This window comes from Denticeps clupeoides, chromosome 6, assembly GCF_900700375.1.
Source record: "Denticeps clupeoides chromosome 6, fDenClu1.1, whole genome shotgun sequence".
Lineage (NCBI taxonomy): Eukaryota > Metazoa > Chordata > Actinopteri > Clupeiformes > Denticipitidae > Denticeps > Denticeps clupeoides.
Genome location: NC_041712.1, coordinates 22,047,866 through 22,068,238, shown reverse-complemented (window position 1 = coordinate 22,068,238; position 20,373 = coordinate 22,047,866). Strand labels below are relative to the sequence as shown.

The 20,373-nt window shown below is 45.4% G+C and overlaps 2 protein-coding genes and 1 long non-coding RNA gene across 10 annotated transcripts in view; 2 read left to right on the top strand and 1 right to left on the bottom strand.

The window, feature by feature from the left end:
• The window catches only part of grik1a (glutamate receptor, ionotropic, kainate 1a), a 33,544-nt gene extending 24,983 nt beyond the window's left edge, over positions 1-8,561 (top strand). The window contains exons 12-18 of one of the 4 annotated variants that reach the window (XM_028982415.1): positions 95-318; positions 1,294-1,412; positions 3,704-3,921; positions 5,044-5,269; positions 5,448-5,698; positions 6,761-6,906; positions 8,202-8,340. In XM_028982415.1, coding sequence (XP_028838248.1) covers positions 95-318; positions 1,294-1,412; positions 3,704-3,921; positions 5,044-5,269; positions 5,448-5,698; positions 6,761-6,898 — 1,176 coding nt within the window. In that variant the 3' untranslated portion in view covers positions 6,899-6,906; positions 8,202-8,340. Of the gene's footprint in view, positions 1-94; positions 319-1,293; positions 1,413-3,703; positions 3,922-5,043; positions 5,270-5,447; positions 5,699-6,760; positions 6,911-8,201 lie in introns of all 4 variants that reach the window. The other 3 variants (XM_028982416.1, XM_028982414.1, XM_028982417.1) reach the window with 3 other exon arrangements.
• Positions 8,562-10,409: 1,848 nt separating this feature from the next.
• On the top strand, positions 10,410-12,589 carry LOC114791887 (uncharacterized). The gene is made up of 2 exons (XR_003750059.1): positions 10,410-10,868; positions 11,058-12,589. It is a non-coding gene; the product is annotated as an uncharacterized LOC114791887 (long non-coding RNA).
• Positions 12,590-15,267: 2,678 nt separating this feature from the next.
• On the bottom strand, positions 15,268-20,325 carry bach1b (BTB and CNC homology 1, basic leucine zipper transcription factor 1 b). Of its 5 annotated transcripts, none has more exons than XM_028983843.1 (6): positions 20,222-20,324; positions 19,702-19,899; positions 18,819-19,070; positions 17,599-18,711; positions 17,131-17,331; positions 15,268-16,744 (listed from the first exon to the last, which is right to left on the bottom strand). In XM_028983843.1, exons 3-6 carry the CDS (start codon positions 19,068-19,070, stop codon positions 16,292-16,294), a joined length of 2,019 nt encoding a protein of 672 aa, XP_028839676.1. In that variant the 5' UTR covers positions 19,702-19,899; positions 20,222-20,324; the 3' UTR covers positions 15,268-16,291. The 5 variants fall into 5 exon arrangements, with proteins under 5 accessions (XP_028839676.1, XP_028839679.1, XP_028839677.1 ...); XM_028983846.1 differs by having other exon boundaries at positions 19,702-19,829; positions 20,222-20,269; XM_028983844.1 differs by lacking the exon at positions 19,702-19,899 and having other exon boundaries at positions 20,222-20,325.
• Between the last annotated feature and the right edge of the window lie 48 nt (positions 20,326-20,373).

Below are 20,373 nucleotides of genomic sequence, written 5' to 3'. Positions count from 1 at the left end.
AACCATAATGATAAAATGATTAAAATCAGTATATTCACTATCCAGACCTTGAAGGAGCAGAAGTTAATCCTCGCCCTTGGTCTCCCTTTTTCAGATAGCTGACCTGGCCGTGGCCCCACTTACGATTACATATGTCAGGGAGAAGGTCATTGACTTTTCTAAGCCATTCATGACTCTGGGCATCAGCATCCTCTATCGCAAACCCAATGGCACCAACCCTGGAGTCTTCTCCTTCCTCAACCCGCTCACCCCAGACATCTGGATGTACGTGCTGCTGGCCTGCCTGGGGGTCAGCTGTGTGCTGTTTGTCATTGCCAGGTACTGTCCATATTTTTCCTCCATCCATGGTTATGAAACGGCCAGAGAAGGTCATTTAAACATCAGACATATAAAGAACTGAGTGACCATGGTATTAATGAGCTGACTTTGATTCAGTTGTGAGACAGCTGGAACATGACTGAAGAACACTGGTCCGATTTTCAGTAGTAATTTTAAATATTAGCAGACATCCTCTTATCCTCTTGCTGCCCAGTGCATTCATCATTTATCAGCCATTTGAAAGGCAGACTTTTGCTACTGGTCCAAGACCATGAGGTTAAAGCACCTGGATGCTGCTCTGGGCATCTGCCAGAGGGTACCAGAGCTGAGGGGAAAGTGCACGGCAACACCATTAAAATGAACTATGAAATGCAGAGGCTGTGTCCTTCCAGATGCTTTTTAACAGGCATTTTTCGTCATTAGCATAAACAATTCTGTTTTATATTCTGCAGTTCCTGTTTTCCATTGAGTGTAGTAACCTGACACTACAAACATGTATTATATGAATAAGTGTGTGGTTGCTGTAAACACATTGTCTTATTGTGCTGCTTTCTGTCCCCAAAATTCTAAGAACCTGCTTGCCAGTTGTCAGATCCATCATCCATTTTTGCTTTTCACTGAGTCATGTGATGCTGCACTGTTTTAGCACAGGTAGCAAGTGGTTTACTAGTGGAGAAAGGGTGCTTTTCCCTCCGTGGACACGCTGCAAATCAGGTTTTGTGGGGACACCATGCTCTGCACATTTTAGATGTCTTCTTAAACACACCTTTGAATCAGCAGCCACTTGGCTGAGTCAGGGGCTTAATGTATTTTATGAGCAGTGTCCCTGACGTCATGGCCTGGAATTGAACTCAAGATGGTTTTAGTTTAGAGATGAAAACAGCTTGAGTTGTCTTTGAAATTCATGTTTTTTGGAATTATTTATTGTTTTCTCATTCTTTCTCTCTCTCTCTCTCTGTCCCTGTCTGCCTGCAGATTTACTCCCTATGAGTGGTACAACCCACACCCCTGCAACCCCGCCTCAGACGTGGTGCAAAACAATTTTACTATGCTTAATAGTTTCTGGTTTGGAGTTGGCGCTCTCATGCAGCAAGGTACTTGGGTCACATGTGAAAGGTCACACACATCCCGTAGACTGCTGCGGTCTCTGGGCTGGTAAACTCCACCTACTGTAACCCACCCCAACCCACCAGACCCCCCTCACACTTTTTTTTTGCTATTCTTTCTTCATCATTTCAGACCAGGAACACTATATTCATATACAGATTATTAGGATATAACTTATTATATGAAATATCTTAATCAAGAATCAAGAAAATCAATGTTCAAGAACATTCATCAATTAGATGAACTGAAATAAGATGTTTAAATGAAATGAAAGTTTGAAGGTGTGAAACAGATTGTTTCGATTTACATTTAGCAAATCTGTAACCTAAGACTGTAATAGATTAATGGAGATCCAAATCTCTCAATAGAGGAGTGGCAACCTTGCCGGTTCGGGATTTAAGGGTCCGTTTCCTTATCCGCTACGCCACTACTGTGCAGGCCTACAGTGGAGGGATCCTTTCTTTTTTTTTTTGGTCCGGTGGAGTTTACCATCTTCAGCTGTATATGGGATGCTGTGTTAGCGTGTTACCTCTACCTTGGATACATGGTGGTTGTCCCCCCAACCAGAATCTGTGCTGAAGTACAATGAATCATTTGTACCGCAAAGCTGGGTACAGTGAGTGGGTATGAAAAGTGTAAGTGCCATCTTTTTTTTCTGTGTTATGAAGAAGACAGACAATTGAAAGTCTGGTCAGTGGGTTTTTGTGGGTTGGACTGTAGTTTGCTACTGTGCTACCTGTTGATTAATCCCTCTGGGATTTTGAATTTGGGTTAAGCTTGATCCCTGCGTTTACTGTGATTATTCATCAGCATTCTGGGTAAAGAAAAGTGATCATCTAAAAATAAGCGATGTGTCTTTAAATTTCTTATATTTTTGCTTTGTTTCATAATGTAGGATGACCTAAACGTCAAAACAGTGGTTTGAGCTGTCTGTCTTCATTCCAGAAAATGCTGTGACCCCGTCATTGCGAACGTGTCTTTTGTGTTGTTACTGTCATTACTGGAAGCAACGTTGTGTGCTCAGAATGATAATGCCCCCCATTACCCCATTTGAAAAAGGCACACACCTGCAAAACAGAATAGTACCAGCAGCAAGAGATGACAAAAGCAGAACATGAATTTACATGAAGATTTTTACAAAGTGTACAAACATGCATCGACACTGTGGCTGCAATGATGAATGGTAGCGATAACACACTGTGCTGTTGATGCATATTCAGCCCCACCCACCCCTTCAATCAATAATCAGTACACAGCATTCATCGTCGAAAAGGGGGGGGTGGATTGTTGAGCTTTTAACCCGCACCAACACACTGTGTGGACCTGGCGATCGATAGGAACTTTAAAAGCGTAATGCTTGTCCCTTAGGGTTGAAACTGCAAGGATAACAAGCTGTCCATCAGAACCATTCTCCATCACGTTCTTTTTTCCTACATTTCATCAATGTGTGTTTTTCTTCAGAAGACCCGTTCATAGGATGCGTGAAAAATGTGTACAATTGCGCCCTGCTTGAAAATCCCTGTCCAGACAATGGATTGCTTAGTGGTATGAGAAGTTCCTCTTTGAAGGTGAGAGGTTTATCATGCAGCCAGTCTGATAAAACCACTAAGCTACTGAAGCGAGGAATGACTGTGGAAGCAACAAAACAACATAAAGCAATGGAGCTGGAGAGAGAAAAAGACAGAGATTCCTGGTTCATTAACCATGAACGAGGGGAAGTCTGAGCTTCAGTGCAGGAGGCGATAAACCCCTCAGCCTGAGCCGCTATGACATCTTCATATTCCTGTGATGTATCAGGCCCTGGACTATCTGAGCCCCATCTTCTAACCTCAGAAGTCCTCTGCTGCGAGAATCAAGGATTGGCAGATAATGAAATGTTCTTTACTGACGGTTGCTGCCTAAAACATAAAGACCTTTTAGAGGCTGTAGGCTCCAGTGCAGGTTCTGTCACCTTCATAAGTAAGAGCCTATATGAAAATGGACATTGCCGCATTGTTTGAAGTGAAACCACCACAGGTCTAGCACCCCTACTGGTTGGTTGCAGTACAGTTCTTAACAAATTTGAACAAAACACTTGTCAGACAGAGTATATTTTTTTTTATCAATGAAGCGATACTGGTTCCTAATCTGGTGATGATATAATTTTTGTAGGGTGACATTGGATGATCCTGTGTCAAAACTGTAAAGTTTTGTAAACTATTTAAAACTACATTGAAAATGTTTGTACATCTGTACCTGAACTCTGTTTCCTAACTGAACACTGCTGCTGTCACAACAGGCTCAGAGCTGATGCCTAAGGCTCTGTCCACTAGAATCGTGGGAGGGATCTGGTGGTTCTTTACCTTAATCATAATATCATCCTACACTGCCAACCTGGCCGCCTTTCTTACTGTTGAGAGGATGGACTCGCCCATTGAGTCTGCAGATGATCTGGCCAAGCAGACTAAAATCGAGTATGGGGCGGTGAGGGATGGCTCCACGATGACCTTCTTCAAGGTGAGGCCCTTATCCAGAACGACATACAATCAGTAGTTACAGGGACAGTCCTCCCTGGAGCAATTTAGGGTTAAGTGTCTTGCTCAGGGACACAATGGTAGTAAGTGGGATTTGAACCTGGGTCTTCTGGTTCATAGGCGAGTGTGTTACTCACTAGGCTACTTCCACCCTAGCACAGCACAGAACATGCACGTTACAGAGACATTCAGTAAGTGGGCAAACTGTAAAGAGCGAGGCTGCAGGCGCCCTCAGGACACTAAGTTGTCAATTCAGTGGAGTTTCTACAGAGCATGAGGCATCAAAAGTGGTGAGTGCGTATTGATGGGAATTTCGAGATGGGTTGCCGGGTTTAAAAAGGGAATATTGATCTGTTCAACACACTGACTTCAGAATTGAACACAAATTGAATGATGGATGTAAGGATCGACAGTTCCCTATGTATATGTGCGTTACCTCCATATATACCCTCATGCTTTTTCATGTTGCATCTTATAAGGCATAGGGCCATCCAATATTCTTTCCTTAAGAGTCTAGAAAACTTGGATTGTCATTTGAAGGTGCTCCTGCACAGAATAATGTACTAATAGAAAGGGATTAGTAAAAAGCTGCAACTGGGATTTCACAAGCACTATTAAATGCATCAGGTCTTTATCATAAGTGTCCAGTAAAGTATTTAGATTTAAATTTCCTTGCCCAAGGAGATGCATCTACCAGACTCATCAAAACCGAAAGATGATTGCAGATAATCAAAAGTAGAGTTATGTGATTTATATTTTGCCTTTACTTCAGTGTGTGATTACTGCCTCGGATTCGGCGAGTGATTATACCCCATCATCACCCCAGGTTGGATGGCGCTGTATTCACCTGCCTGCTATTATGCTATGATAGACCAATGGGATTGGATATACAAGACATTATACAGTCTGTCCATCTGTGCAGGGTTCAATCTGTAAATACAGATTTTGCAAAAATGTTATGAATTGTGCTCTGTGATTGAAGAAACTAACTTTTTGAGACATCATTTGGCATTTTCTGAATAAAAAAAAAAAAAACATGGAAATCATCTTGCCTTCACATCCATGATACCATATAAGTTGACTGATGGACATATCTGTTCATCAGAAATCCAAAATCTCAACGTATGAGAAGATGTGGGCATTCATGAGCAGCAGGAAGAACACAGCTCTGGTGAAGAACAACCGAGAGGGAATCACGCGAGTGCTGACCACAGACTACGCCCTGCTCATGGAGTCCACCAGCATCGAGTATATCAGCCAGAGGAACTGCAACCTCACACAAGTTGGAGGACTCATAGACTCCAAGGGCTATGGGGTGGGCACCCCCATAGGTCAGTGGCATTTTATTTAGTCTCCATTAAGGTTGTATTCATAAAAATTTCATTCATGTTTCCTTTCATGCAGGATATAAGCACCATCATTTTATTCTAAATGCATACATGTAATAATGCATATTTAAAACTATAAATGGTTAACTGAGTAGCTATTTATTACTTTTTTTGCTCCCAGGCTCTCCATACCGGGATAAAGTGACCATCGCCATCCTGCAGCTGCAGGAGGAAGGAAAGCTACACATGATGAAGGAGAAATGGTGGCGGGGCAGCGGCTGCCCCGAGGAAGACAACAAAGAGGCCAGCGCCCTGGGTGTGGAGAACATTGGTGGCATCTTTATCGTGCTGGCTGCCGGACTCGTTCTCTCAGTTTTTGTGGCCATTGGGGAGTTTATCTACAAATCACGGAAAAACTCTGACATTGAGGAGGTGAGTGATTGGCTCAGCTCACTTGGCTCTAAAAACCCCCCAAACAATGGAAGAATCTCTGCATTAACAGCACTCCTCTGTGTTGTTACTAAATACTCCACTAAACAGACCACTGCCATAGAAGCACATGGCCAGTAATGTGCTGCTATGCAACACTAGAGCTGTGCTACAAAGTTAGGTCCGACACAAGGCCAACAGTATCTGACCCGACAGGTACAGATTTTTAAAACTCCCGACTAGACTAAAAGGAAATGTGTGGCAAAATTATCAGGTTTAAAACATAATCTATTTCACCTCCTCAGCATCCATTTTTAAGGCTTAACCTGAGAACAGTGACTGAGAATTAACGTTTCAATAAAAAATTGACATTTAATAAAACTAAATTACAAGCAGCGAATCACACATAAAATATTGGTACTATCGATCAGAATTTTGTGTTTGCTGAACTCAACCCGACCTGACCCGAATAAAGGATTTCTGCATGTCACTTAGTTAAAAACATATTACACTTAGATATCCTATTACAGGACTGTGAAGAGGTGACGTGCCTTCCACACCGACATACCGACATGCCTTCCACACGCTTTGTAACGGACACATGAGGAGCCCGGAGATTTAAGTGGAGTAAAAAAAACGAGGCCATTAGTATTCACTGAGAGCGCACCATTGAAATGTAGTCGCTCAAGATCATTGACACACGAGCACAGTACACTGAAACCCGGTGAAGCCTTTACGCCCCAACCAGACGGGCCTGCAGACATAAAACCAGTTGTGGAAAACAGCAGCTACCTGTGGGGAGAAGAATTGTGGTTGTGAGCCTGAGAAGTGCTCATCGTTTATTTATCTCCCAAGCTGTTGTTTATGCTGGCTTCATTTTCTCTGATCCGCTGCTATGAAAATGCATGTGAACTCCACCACTGGGCCATATTTCATTTCGCTCACGAGTTGCATGGGCTGCCGGGATTGCAGTATTAATGTGTTTTTTGTGCTGTGTTGTCTGCAGACTTTGACTTCACCTTTTTGTTTGCATGTTTGTTTTGTTGGTCACTGTGCATGCGGAAGGCCTTCTGTTTTTTTTACGGGGTGCAGTCCCATCAGCTGCAGAGGCACCCATCCACCTCATCTTCTGGAACCTCCCTATCCACGGACTTGGAGTACGGCAGGCTCCTGGGAGACGATCTGACGCGCTCACCCCGCTAACCACACCTGTAGGTTTGTGAGGAGCTGTCTCACCTGCAACCCCGCCCTCACATGGTCCCCCATCACCGGACCCCCGACAAAAGCACCCTGAGCTACATGCTTCATCACTTTCAAATCTGACTTTAAATTATTAACGCAGTTTCCTCCAATTCAAAAAACAGGATGAAGGATAAGGGCCCAGTTGTTTCCTCAGATGAGGAAAATCTAAAATGTCCATAGTATAAGAGCATTACGTACTTGTTGTCCTCCATGTGTAAATCATTGCACCTGGACTGCTCCTCCAACACATCCCCTGTAATATCCTGCCCTTTACCGCAGTGAAGGGTGTAATCCATTGCTCCCGGCTCAACCCCGGCTGACAGTTCCACCGCTGTGTGTGATGCGCCTTAAGAAGTAATGTTACCAAGATAGAAGGAATCAATAACCGCAGTCTGCCACTCACGGCCAATGGGGTCGCCCCAACCCGAGACCCCAGGATTTTCAATGTAAAGAGCGTTCCACTTGGAATGTGATTACCATGACAACGGCTAAATGGAATTCTGTCAGTGTTGTTCAGCTGCAGAGCGACTTGCTATGGAGGTGATAGATGTGAAAGGTCTCAGCAGCAGACACACATCACTCACACACAAAAAATGCATTTACAGGTTAAATCAGATCCACGACTTACTACCATCAATCCTTTTCCAATATAGATTTTTTAAATTTGTTCTAAAACACTTTAATACTTCAAGTATTCTTAATACTGTGAACTGTGATATGAACCTTCCTCCTCCCTCTGTATGGTAAGTATGGCCACGGCGTGCAGTACACGACGTTCAGAGAGAACATCCCATCAGACCCCAGATAATCGATAATGTGAATAATGTGTTGTGTTCTTCATTTATAGACTACATTAATGCCTTTGCAGTTATGTCCAATATTTACCTTGATGATCTAAACCATAATTCTAGTAAAATCGATTATTGATAGAACTGACAGAGGTTGTATTTACTGCTGAACGCGGATAAATTAAAAGTCGCCATCATCACTCCCCTCACTGAGCTACCACTGCTGTCATTTTCCACATTTCTCACACTCATCATGTGGTTCATCTTCTACAAAACCAAGGCACCAAACCTCCCCTATTGGACCCAGGCCTCATCGTTTATGCATACTGGAAAATTCCTGATTCACAACATGTTTTCTTTATGTGAAGCATAAAGAACCCTTGTGTCTGGCGTCTGTTGTGTGCTTTGCTGTGGTGCTGGTGTGTCGACTGGTGAGTGGACAGGAGCTCACGTCAGGGTTTGGTTCTCTTTGCCAGTGCGTCTCTTTCAGTGACGTTATGGAGGAGCTGGGCATTTCCTTCAGGTGCCACAGGAGCTCCAAGAAGAGGGCGAGGCCGAGAGGCAGAGCTGGATTGGGCGGCATCCTCAGCCACCCCAAACGCATCCTGAGGAAAGAGACCGTGGCTTAGCAACACACCATTTTTTCTGGCTTTGAGACTCAAATAATTACCCCCCAAATATCTCTTTATATGAATCTTTTTTATGACTTGTTTTGTTTGTGAATGCTTGGGGGGGGGTCACAGTCCCACATTTTCTGTTTCCCAACGTAAATGATTTCATTTTCTTGTGCTGTTCCCACTTTTAAAATAAATAGAAATTTTACATTTTTCCAGCTATATGCCATTGAACAGTCTCTTTTGTGCATGTGTCTGATCATAGATGTTTCACATTTCGCAATTTTAGGGTCCCTTCTGATTATATCCTTTAATGCGTTCATACTGTATGTAGGCACTATGTGTTGATTCTCATAAATCATGGGCAAAACAATTTTCTTTTAGATCGGTTTACTAATAGGGGTTCCTTAGTTAAGATGGAATAAAATTTAGCAATCCAAGATGTTTGGTTTGGCTTGTAACTTCAGGGCAGATTGCAAGAGTGTCGCTCTACTGATCAGCATCAGACCAGATATTCCATTTACATTTACAGCATTTATTTATTCCATATTTCACTCCCTATGACTGAAAAATAAAGTAAAATCCTACATTATTCAGGGGAACTTTTATTTATTTATCAGTATCTATTAATGTGTATATGAAGTTCATGGCCTGGTGACATCGACCCTAGCTCTTTCTTTCTGTTCCTGTTCTGCAGTGCTACACACTGTGACTAGGAGATCACCCAAAGGGTTAGAAAAGGTGCATCGGAGATGGTAAAAGATGAAAATTGTGACAGTTTGCACGCCTCTAGGACCATAAGTTCAACATCTCTAGTACAATCTGCCCCTCCAGTGCCATGCAATGAGGGAAAGGCTTTGTCTCCAGATTGGAATTATACAGTCACTGCAATGGCACTTGCTGCCAAACGTCAAAAAAAAAAAAAAAAAGCTTTTCAGTACGAATGGCGGTTTAATAAGCGCTGCGTTCCAGCCTTGATATCAGCTTGAATCATCTCATGTAATCATGTGTCAGTTCCTCCCCATGTTCAGGCTTAATCTGATCCTGCTTCAGGACAGTGGAGATAAACTATGCATCATCTTAGATCCACATTTATTAAAATTGACCTTGAGCTGCGATACTTGCTTCTATCCCCTCTGAAGTAGCTCATTCAAGCTGTCTGCTGAAGATGAAACTGCACTCCCACACGTGCAAATTTATATTGTTTGAAACTGATTTTATTTCCGGACATTTTTCTGTCTTGTGTGGGTGAGGTAAAACCAGGATGAAAAATACTTTATTATTCAAGAGCAGAGATACGTGGGAGACAGGGAAATCACACATCGCTCCCAATATAGTCCACATTCATCTCCCGGACCCCTTATCACATTCCCACTAACAAGCCAGTAGCATTTCCAGCCGGTCGGCTGCATCCTGAATATTGCATGGTGGGACGCGGGGTGAGCTGAGGTATAACCTGCGGGGTGAGAGACAGCGCCTATCTCCTTAGCAATAAATCAATGTGTGATAACATTCCCATCAGAGCCAAAGGTCATCAGATGAGCTGAGCCGCCTGAGCCCCGCCTCCGTGGCCCTAACCACAGTCAACAGGGCAAGCAATGTTCTGCGTGGACAGAGAGCCAATGAAGCTTCTCCGTTGTACAGTAAGGTCGAGGCAGTCATGTGGTTAAAATGCGGAATATGGAACTAATGCGTGCTTTAATTATTAAAGCAAACAAATTAATTTTATACATGTATTAATGTATACATGATACACGTATGGGTCTGCAGCTTGGTTTCTTATTTGCAGTGTTTCTCATTGTCTGGAGGAGCTTGTCAGGAGGCGTCGACTCAGACACCTGAGGCCCAGACACCCGGCTTCTTAAAGCTTTAAGACCTTTCTTCAAAGCACGAGCGTCAATAAGATCAAACAAGATTAAACTTTCCCTTATTTATTTATTTCGTGTGTCCTGCTGAGGAAAGCCATGGTGCGCTCCTGATCTGTAGGTGACAGAAACGTCACCTGAAAGACAAAACCTGCTGTGCTTCCCAGAAGATCAGCAATGGTCCAGGTTTGTAGGATATTTCAGTACTCTTTAAAGAACATTTTTGGGTGAAATGTTTTTTTTGTTTTTTTTTAACGTGTCAGGAAAATAAGACAGGAGGGAACATGTCAAGTATGACTTATGGGATTTTCGCAAGTGAAAGAAAAGAAAGATGAAACTTTGAACTACCCAGCCACACTTTTTTTCCTGTTGTTCTTGCATTCATTCCTCGACACGTCGCTGATGATTTACACATTGCGCCTGTCATCATGAAAAATTGTGTGCTGACACCTTGTGTTTTGTCACAGGCTTGGAATTGTACTTTGCTGTCATGTGGTTTTTCTGGCACAGAATGCCCTGTCAGGGGTTTAATTTTTTCTCCTTGTCTGTAACAAACAAGATGTGAAAACCAAGGGCCATGTTGGCAGTTACAAGCAACCTGTGTTACTGCAGAATATAGCAGTGAGGATTCAGATCTGCTTTCATCTCAAATTACATTTTTCAGGTGACTTTGTTGCCTCATCCCATCAAAAATTGAATGAATGTGCTCTTCATAATCCACGTAATGAAATTCTTTCATATCATTTTGAAAATGCAGAACTTTACCTGCAGAAAGAATTGTTCGTATATTCTTGCAGTATTCCTCGTGGAAAGTGGTCTTTAAACTGTTGGCACAAATGTGTCTTCTTTTCAGATCCAATTTGAAGGCTAAGCCCAGGGAGAGGTTTGGGTGTCTCTGCAGAGTTACCATGACAATGTAGTTGACATGGCAGCACTCAGGGGGCCTGAGAGCGTCTCAAGAAGGCAGAGCCCTCCAATCAGAGATGACAGAGCAGACACCCGCTCCCAACACTCCAGCTCGGCGGTGCCCTTTTTCCCTGCGCCTGAATTTAGAGTTGGAGAGGCTCTCGGGGAGCACAGTAAAAAAAAAAAAACTGTGATGTGCCGCCGGTCCGCCCACCCATGCTTGAGGGCAATGGACTTTCAAACGTGGGGAGGGGGCACGCAGCCTTCTGCCATTAGAGAGGACTTATTGCGCAGCCTGATCTCTGACCTCTCGCTGATGCCCCGTCGCTCGGATACACTGGGACCCAGTTGGGAAGCAGACCTCACATCATCTGGTAGGAAGATGCTGTATAATACAGATCCATCGAGGTCAACCGAAATTCACACACATTTTCACTGAAAAACATGATATTAATTTGCTATTAATGTTGGTGCACTCGTTTTGTTCTTTTTTGTACTGTGAGATGCAAAGAATCTTAAGTTAGCTCAACAGGTAAGTATGATGCCAATCAAAAGTTGCCCAAGACAAAATAACTGCACCCCAAACTCTAATTGCACTTTATCTGGTGCCAGGCATGATGCATCACAATTATAGAGCAGGGCCAAAAACCACAGAGGCATGGGTAATTTCTGGAAGTTCGAAGGGCCAGAACAGTTTGGCAAAAACTGAGCCTAGATCATTAAAATCACACTGGAGCATAACCAAGATGTCCGGGTGACTCGTTGCACAGATAAAGTGGCAGTATGAGGAGGCTCCACTGTTTGGAAGGGAATCAGCGCAGCGGACTGTGCCACACCCAAGAGGACCGACTCTTTTTAGTCCTGTGCCAGCAGCAGCATGACTCCGAGGCTATGACAACCGGCCACAAAGTTGACTGTAGGGATTCAATTAGTGGTTTTAAAGTAAAGTACAAGCCGGCGACTCTGGTGTGTCCTTGAGCAATCTCCAGATGACCCAGCGGTGGCTTGTTGGAGCTGATAATAGGTGGCTTCCTGAAATCTTGCTGTCACCACGCTGCAGATTTTTGTGCTGTGTCCTGCTGACTGCATTTCATGGCAGTTAATGAAGAGTAGAGGTATTATAATGTTTTTTTCTGAGTGAAATGTTAATGTCTTTTTTCACTGCATATTATTTTTACGCACTTAACCGCTCGAGTGCCATGTTACAAACCTTATGCTAAAGCAATACAAAAAGTGTGCACATTGAATAGCCATAAAATGTATGAAATGTATGAATCATTTGCACTTTCAATTGCACGTCATGTTAAATGCAGAGGACACATTTCACAGTGAAATGTGTCCCCTTTACAATGCAAACCTTTGACCTGTACTGTATATGATGTTTGCACAAAAGACATAAAAAATATGGTTAAGTATAATGTATGGCGTATTCTGTTCTTTTCTTACAATGTTTGAATAAATGGACCAGTGCTAAACATGCATAATTGTCCTCTTGTATGCCACAGTATTTGCATGTTATAATCACATATTATTCTTTCAGAAATGCCATAATTTCTGGTTATTGTCTCCTTACACAAAATGATTCACACTAATGCCCTGCTATGTAAGATTTAGTTGTTAAATGTAAAATCTGATTACCAGAAATCTGATTACCATTTTTTTCTCCTCTGTGATCGTTTATGACCTCAGCATCCATCACATGTGAAAGTGACACCTGTGCTGTACTTTTCCAGTGTGTTGGGAATGAAGGCTGTAATACTGGAGAAGCTCTCAGTTTTATACGCTTATGTCACAGCAGACTTCGATTTTCGTTTCGCTTTTCTCTCAGCTCCCTTTAGATTGTTCCATCACTCGTCTTTCCACGGCATCCCTTTCATCTATTTTGCGTCGATGTCTGTGACCTCCGCATCATTTTAATCACATTTATAATCTCCATGACCCATCATCTTCTGTTTGGCCCTCTCTCTAGAAAGATATCAACTGTTCCCAAATTCTCTCTTCTGTCTGCCATTTTCTGCTCCACTTATTCTCGGCAGATGTTTTCCCAAGGTCAAGCGCTCCTCTTCCCCTACCTCCAGCCGTAATCCTGCCACCTCCTCCCCATGACCTGCACCCCACCGGAGGCCTTATTAACTCAGGGGAGAGCAGAGCGCCGGGCTCCTACTCTCTTCCTCTGGGCTACGATCCTGCAGATGGGTCAGTGGGTGGGGGGAGGTGTGGGTGGATATATTGTAACAAGCATCTCAGGCCGCTTATTGACTGGTACGGTTAGTTTGCTATGATAAATCATGCGTTTCTCCCCATTTTCAACTGTGAAATATGGCCAGTGGTGGCCTAGTGGGTAAGGAAGTGGACATATTATCAGAAGGTTGCCTGTTCAAATCCTAAACAATCGAGGTTCCTCTGCAATAATACCACCGGGATCTGTAATATTTAAATTTGGCACAGTTGCGTAATACCAAAATGTCTGGATGTGGAATGGGATCTCTGGTCCTACCGGTGAGGGTGCAGATTAAAGCCATGCCTCAGATTCCGTCTATGGACCGAAGCCCTGGGAAAATTCGGAGTCTGGGTGTGTTGAGAGTGTTTATGTATGAAACAGCAGAGAGCGAAATACTTATTTTCGACAAATGCAGCCAGTAAAACATAATGGCCAACTGATTTCTGCCATATTGCATCACAAAACAGGGATCATCGGATGTGCCAAGTAAAGTGGAATGGCAACTATTCTGGAAGCACTGCTGATGTGTGACTTGAAGGTCTGGCCGTATTTTTACATGCTGCTGATTTGCTGTCTTGTGCCTCCTTGGCTGACATGGACAGGTGAGAAAATGTCAGAATTCCCAATTTATCAGCAGACCTCCGGTGTGTATAGTTTTCATCCAGAAAAGCGTGCACCATTGCATAACAGGCCAAAGGAATTGTATTTGCTCCTTATGCCATACCCCACTGAATGGGAAGAGAATCGGATAAGAATTCAAGAAAGCTTTTCCTTAATCCCGCGAGGTAGTAGCAGCTTTTTTCGGTGTTCTGATTAATTCTGGGATTGGGCTTTAGAACACTGTAATGCCGTTTGCTCGCTGTTTAATCTCCTAACCGCATAACTCTTAATCAAATCCCCCAAGTATTTATATTTTTTTTATTTAATCCACAATGAATGAGGCCATGGCTTATGAGCCTTTCACCCTGTGCCTCTGCTTTTCCATCGATGACTTCACCTGTTGGAGGCTGATGGGATCTTGCTGTGATTATGAGGGGCATGTCTGACCAAATTAGTTTGATGATCTAAGGCCAAGGAAAGGATACAGCTAAACCCCACACAACTAGACTGGAGTGATTGTTCTTGTTCAGTTACATGTGGTTCCGTATTTTAAATCATTTCGTCCAGAAGCTTCTGTTTAGAACAGAATTGCTTCTTGGAATATCCCTACTAGTTCTTCATAAGCTCATCTTGACTGAATCCTATAGGCGAAGGAGATATAATGCTTTCAAATTTCCTCTTAGCTTCTTGGAAATGGATTCTATGTCTCAGGGTCACATAGAATATCTGTGTGCTAATTTTTTTTTGCTGTGTCATTAGCTTTACGTGTAAGTACATGCAGTGTCTATGTATTAAGAAGCTTTGGTAGCATCATCATTTCTAAATTAAACATATTCGTATGATAAATGCACACAGGTTGACGGTACACAGCCATGAAGGCACATGAAGACTTGTTTGTTTGTGTATGCATGGTTTTATTCGTGTATTTATTTTATGCTATTGTGAAAGTGGAAAGCCGGAACAGTTGCCTTTACAACGCATACTTTGTGGTGTGACGTCACCTGCTGGTAACTCTGTGCTACTGCAGATTCATCCAGCGCATCGGCAATATTAATTCATTATATTTTTAACCATGTTAGTTTCTTAACAACATGCACTTCCACGAGGAAAAAAGAACAAAAACAGAAAAGCGGCAGGATCCAACGCCAAACCAGGACTAACAGATTATATGAAAAATAGATGAATGAAAGATTTGAGACCTTACAAACTCATGAATCTACATGCATCTGCTGTGTATTCTGCACTTACACATCACGCTTCACCCAAAATTAAATATATTCTCAGAAGTCATGGAAAGATCCAGAAGCTGAAAACAACGCCAGGGGGAAGGCAGAGCCTGACTTAATCAAGCTGTTACCAAATGCAGCCATGGCAACAGGTGAACTTTATTGTTTCAGGTAGGAACGCCCAACGCAGACAGCAGTGTGTGTGGGGGGAGGAGGAAAAAAAACAGGAAAAAATTCACAACACTACAAATTGCTACATTATACAAATATCCTTACAAATACACAGATATACAAATATATTCAAATTGACCAGCAAGAGTGTCCTAAACTTTTTCAATGTGATACATGTCTGTGTGTAACTCAGCTCACTAATTTTTATATATATATATATATATATATATATATAAAAAATATATGAGCGGAGTTAGTTGTTGAGTTCTTAATGCATTTGGAGTGGGCTGGGTGTGGGTGTGGGTGTGGGTGTGCGCCACCTGAGGTTCTGACACGGGAGAACTGTTTCAGCATGTGTCAGCAGTCCATTCGCGGGCCCTGAGAAAATAAACAAGGTGTCTGATTTCCAAGATTGTCTGTCTGGTGACAAGTTAAGGCTTACGGGCGACTTTGAGTGACTGAGGTACAGAGTCAAGTGTGTCAACCTCGGCTCCCAGAAGGCACCAGTTGCGTGTTTTTCCCTGCGAAACACACTTTACTCAACAGAGGAATGGCGTGATTATTAGCTGAGGTGAGGTGAGGGTCTGTAGAATGTCCAGGACAGGAGAACAGTAGTGGTGCACAGCAGGACACACTATAGTGTCTCTGCCTTCAGGCTAATGCTAAAGGTTGGTGTGTTAATAACTATAACATGTACTCAAATGACAGATGGATAGCTTAAAAAATGTGCTACATTGCATTAATAAAGTATTAATAAAAGAAAGCAGAAGAACACACACAGTATTAGAAAGTGTCATAATAGTGATTACATTTTTTGTATTAAATGTGTCCTGAAGTAGTCAAGTTTTTGGGTTGTAAAGACAAGTAGTATTAAAAAAAAAAAAAAAAGATAGTACCAGTGTGCGCTGATAATTTTCGACAGAAAGTCTTAAGTGTCCTCGAGAAAAGCCAAGCCACAGGCAGCTACTTCTCTGTGATTAGCCTGCAGACTGGGTCTGGTCGGATTTTGGGGAACGCACCACAACCAAGATCCTCTGTGGTCGAGGTACCGCTCAACCCCCCAACACAGTCAGAAGCAGGAATGGCTTGGGCCTGAGGAGCTCCTTGGTTCTCCTCCAACATGGGCTTCACCGCAGAGCTGGTAGAGGGCTCTGTGGAGAAGGTGTCCCTGGCTGTCTTTGGATCGGGGGCCTGCTGGGGCTCCTCGACCCCGGGGGAGATCACGGGGCACACGAGGGACGACAGGGGGCACGCTGCTGGCGTGTACTTGGCCAGGACCTGCAGCTGCTCGGGGCTCAGTGCTGCCTTCTGGTAAAGGCAGACCTTCTGGTAGAGGCCAGAGAGGCTCTGCCACGTCTTCTGTCTCAGCTGGCTCAGCTGGGTGTGCTCCATGGCGAGCTTTTCCTTCTCACTCCTCTGCAGAGGTCACACAAAACACAAGCCAGTCAGCACACCGAGCGATAAGGGTTATCGCGCGTAACCTCTGCTACCTGGCTTATACCAATTATTAGCGTTTCTGGCATGTGAATGTCCCTGTCACAACCTGATGTGATAAAGTGATAAATAAAGTGAAGTGATTGTCATTGTGATACACTGCAGCACAGTGCACACAGTGAAATGTGTCCTCTGCATTTAACCCATCACCCTTGGCGGCTTGGGATTCAAACCGGCAACCTTCGGATTACGGGGCCACTTCCTTAACTGCTAGGCCACCACTGCCCCGGTGACTAGAAAGTGACTAGAAAGGGGTGCTTGAACGCTTGAGTGTTTGTGAGTATAAGAACGAGATACCAGCCGCATACCAGCTTCTCAATCTCACACTGCAGGTTGTGGATGCAGTCCAACTTCCTCTTGCGACATCGGCGGGCGGCGATGCGGTTCTTGCTGCGCCGGCGCAGGTCGTGCACCAGGTCCAGCTGCTCGCGCGTCAGGCACCGCAGCTTCAGGACCTGCTGGAAGTCGTTGCGGCTCAGAGACGCGATCTGCTCCACGGAGAAGGGGAGCTGTGAGCGGGAGAGGAGGAGCTTTAGTGCTGCTCGGATCGACACTTCAGTTCAAACGTGCCGTGCCCGCGGCGGCGGAGTGAATGATTAAACTATCGGCTAAGCTCAGCCACTCCTGCCGTGACCTTTTTGGGATGTTTGTGCAGTTTATTTAAAAGAAACCAATCGAATTCTCACTCCGGAGCGGTAAAAAAAAACAACCAGTGGCCGTCTCGCCGATATTGCCGGACTTCCTCTTTGACGCACCGCGTTGTGGAAGCAACTCACCTCGCTCGCTCTCTCGCTGGTGTAGGACTCGCTGTCCCCCTCCGTGTCAAAACTGTCGGAGTCCTCACCGGAGTTCACGGACGACACGCAGGGACTCCCCTCTGGCCGGGACGACCCTTCGCTGTCGGGCAGCTTGGCGCCGACGGCCCCCAGGTCGCGCAGGAAGGGGCACTCCTGTGTGCCGGACCCGACGTCCAGCTGCCAGTGGAGGTCCGGGGCTTTGTTTGGAAGGGGGGGGTAGGGCTGTGAGGGACAGCAGTTCGCCCAAAGCCCTTTGGCGAGGTGTTCAGCCACCTCCCTCTCCACGCTGCTCCTCTCTCTCCCACTTGGCATGGCCTTTGTGCCTGGTTGGCAGCCCTTGCCGCTGGGTCCTGGCAGTTGGGTGTCTGTGGGTGCCCGCTTGCTGGCTTCCTCCAGGTCGGCTGCCTCAGAGAGACCTGTAAGGTCCGCCGAATCTCCAGGGTTGGACCCCTGCTTAAACTGGGCTCTTTCCAGGCAGGTGGACGCCGGGACACCTCCTCGCTCCTTTGGGGAAAGGCCTTTGCTGCAGGTGGGCGCCACCAAATCTTCACAGTCCACTGCGCTGGAACAGGGCGGGCACTTCAGGCGGCACCTCTCGTCGCTGGCCGCCAGCGTCGGGGGCAGAACCTCTGAGCCACAGGCCTCCCGACAGGCCGTCTGAAACTTGCGGTACTTGCAGAGCTGAGAATAGTCGACCTGGGGCTCTGCGCCCATGCTGCCGGGACCGCAGCTTTCGGAAGGGTCCGCTGTGACTTTGGTCGCCGGTCCCGGAGGTTCCTGTTTGGGCTGCGAGGATGAGGATGCGTTGTTTCCACCGTCACCACCAACATCCTCATCGTCGGCGGCGGACTTCTCAGGCTTCGGCAATTTGCAGCATTTGTTCTTTTTACAGCACCGCTTCCTGGGCACCGACCCAGCACTTTTGTTGGCGTCAAAGAACTTCGGAATGAGGAAGTCAAAGCAGGACTGGTCCAGATTTTTAAAGCCCAGGAGTTCGGCACAGTTACGAATCTCCAAGATGTTTTCTTTGGTGAACAGGAGTTTTGTTGTGTAGGCAAACTGGAGCAAAGGCTCAAAGCCATCTACGGTGACCTAAAAATGAACAAACACACTTTCATATCAAGTTCTACTTCCTGAAGTGCGTTTAGAAACACGTCATGGAGAACACGTCATGGAGAAGTGGTCAATCAGGTCCTCACCTCATCTGGCAGCGTGACGACCTGGCCAGGGACGCCATGGCTGGACACGCGGGCGCCAAAGTAGTCGCTGCAGGACGCCAGCACCGAGCGGTGTGCCCGGAAGCTCTTGTTCTCCACCAGCACCGTCACATCACACAGGACGTCCCGCTGCCGCTGTTCGTCCAGGCACCGCAGCACGTGCTCGCTGTGCACAGTGGACTGAAAGGTGAAGACTGGGGGACGCGGGCTGTCCACATACATGGTGGACAGCATCTGTCAAGACACATGAAGGACGTGTCATCAGAGCCACACATAACATCCACACAACGGCAAGTTTTTAAACAACAGCATTTATCAGACGGCCTTATCCAGAGCGACTTACAAATCAGTAGTTACAGGGACAGTTCCCCCCTGGAGACGCTCAGGGTTAAGTGTCTTGCTCAGGGACACAGTGGTAGTAAGTGGGATTTGAACCTGGGTCTTCTGTTTCATAGACGAGTGTGTTTACACAGGACGCCTAGTGGTTAAGGAAGCGGCCCTGTAATCAGAAGGTTGCCGGTTCGATTCCCGATCTGCCAAGGTGCCACTGAGGTGCCACTGAGCAAAGCACCGTCCCCACACACTGCTCCCCGGGCGCCTGTCATGGCTGCCCACTGCTCACTCAGGGTGATGGTTAAACACAGAGGACAAATTTACTTGTGTCACCGTGTGCTGTGCTTCAGCGCATCACAATGACAATCACTTCACTTTCAACATTCAATCTCTGATCAAACTAGTAGCGCCTTAACAACAACATTGCATTTTTTTATTCTTTTTCCGTTCGTGCACACGATCGAGTTGCACATTCACTTCACGCATCCTATGCACCTCAGCATTCATACACAGCGGCGGAATAAAAACGAACCCGAATTAATACACGAGCGCGGAAGTTCGAGTCCTCGCGTCGTGCGCGTCAGCTGGAGCGCCGAAGCCTCGTCACGTCACGCAGGAGTCCTGTGGCGCAAGATCGCGGACTTGCTGACTCACCCGGTTCTGCTGACAAAGGATGAACAAGCAATTTTCCCGCCGCTCCCACTTTTTCCTCTCGGTGGCGAGCAAAAATCTGGGAGGGAAAAAAATGCATCTGCAGCGTCCGTATTGCGTGGCGTTAACTTAAAAAAAAAATAGAATAAACCGAGTCTCAGAACAGACCCGGTGCTGAGAGTCCGCGTCCGTCGTTCGCAGACGAGATAAAATAAAGAGAGAATTCTGTCGGAAAGTAAACCGGGCTGCGAGGGTAAAGTTACGAACACAACAGAACGTGCGAGGAAACCCACGGCGCCCTTCCGACTTCGTGTTTGTTTTTGTTTGTTTGTTTGTTTGTTTGTTTGTTTTTAATTGTTCGCGCGGTTCCACGTGGCGGCGGCGTCATTAGGTCAACTCACCTGTCATGTCACCTCGATCAAAGTCCAGAACGTCGTCGTCGCCAAATATACAAGTCGTTCGCGAGGTCCCATCGGAACAAGGAGGCGCTTGTCACTTGCGTCACGTGACAACGAGTTTGCCCAGGCCCCGCCCCCCGCGGGACGATGCCCGC

Excerpts from the sequence above, each read along its gene's own strand:
- bach1b (XM_028983844.1), bottom strand. The coding sequence starts at position 19,070 with ATGCTGTCCACCATGTATGTGGACAGCCCGCGTCCCCCAGTCTTCACC. Across the intron at positions 17,332-17,598 it reads CCAGCGAGAGAGCGAGCGAG|CTCCCCTTCTCCGTGGAGCA; the intron begins GTGAGTTGCTTC and ends TCCCGCTCACAG. Across the intron at positions 16,745-17,130 it reads AGTGTGAGATTGAGAAGCTG|AGGAGTGAGAAGGAAAAGCT; the intron begins GTATGCGGCTGG and ends TGACCTCTGCAG.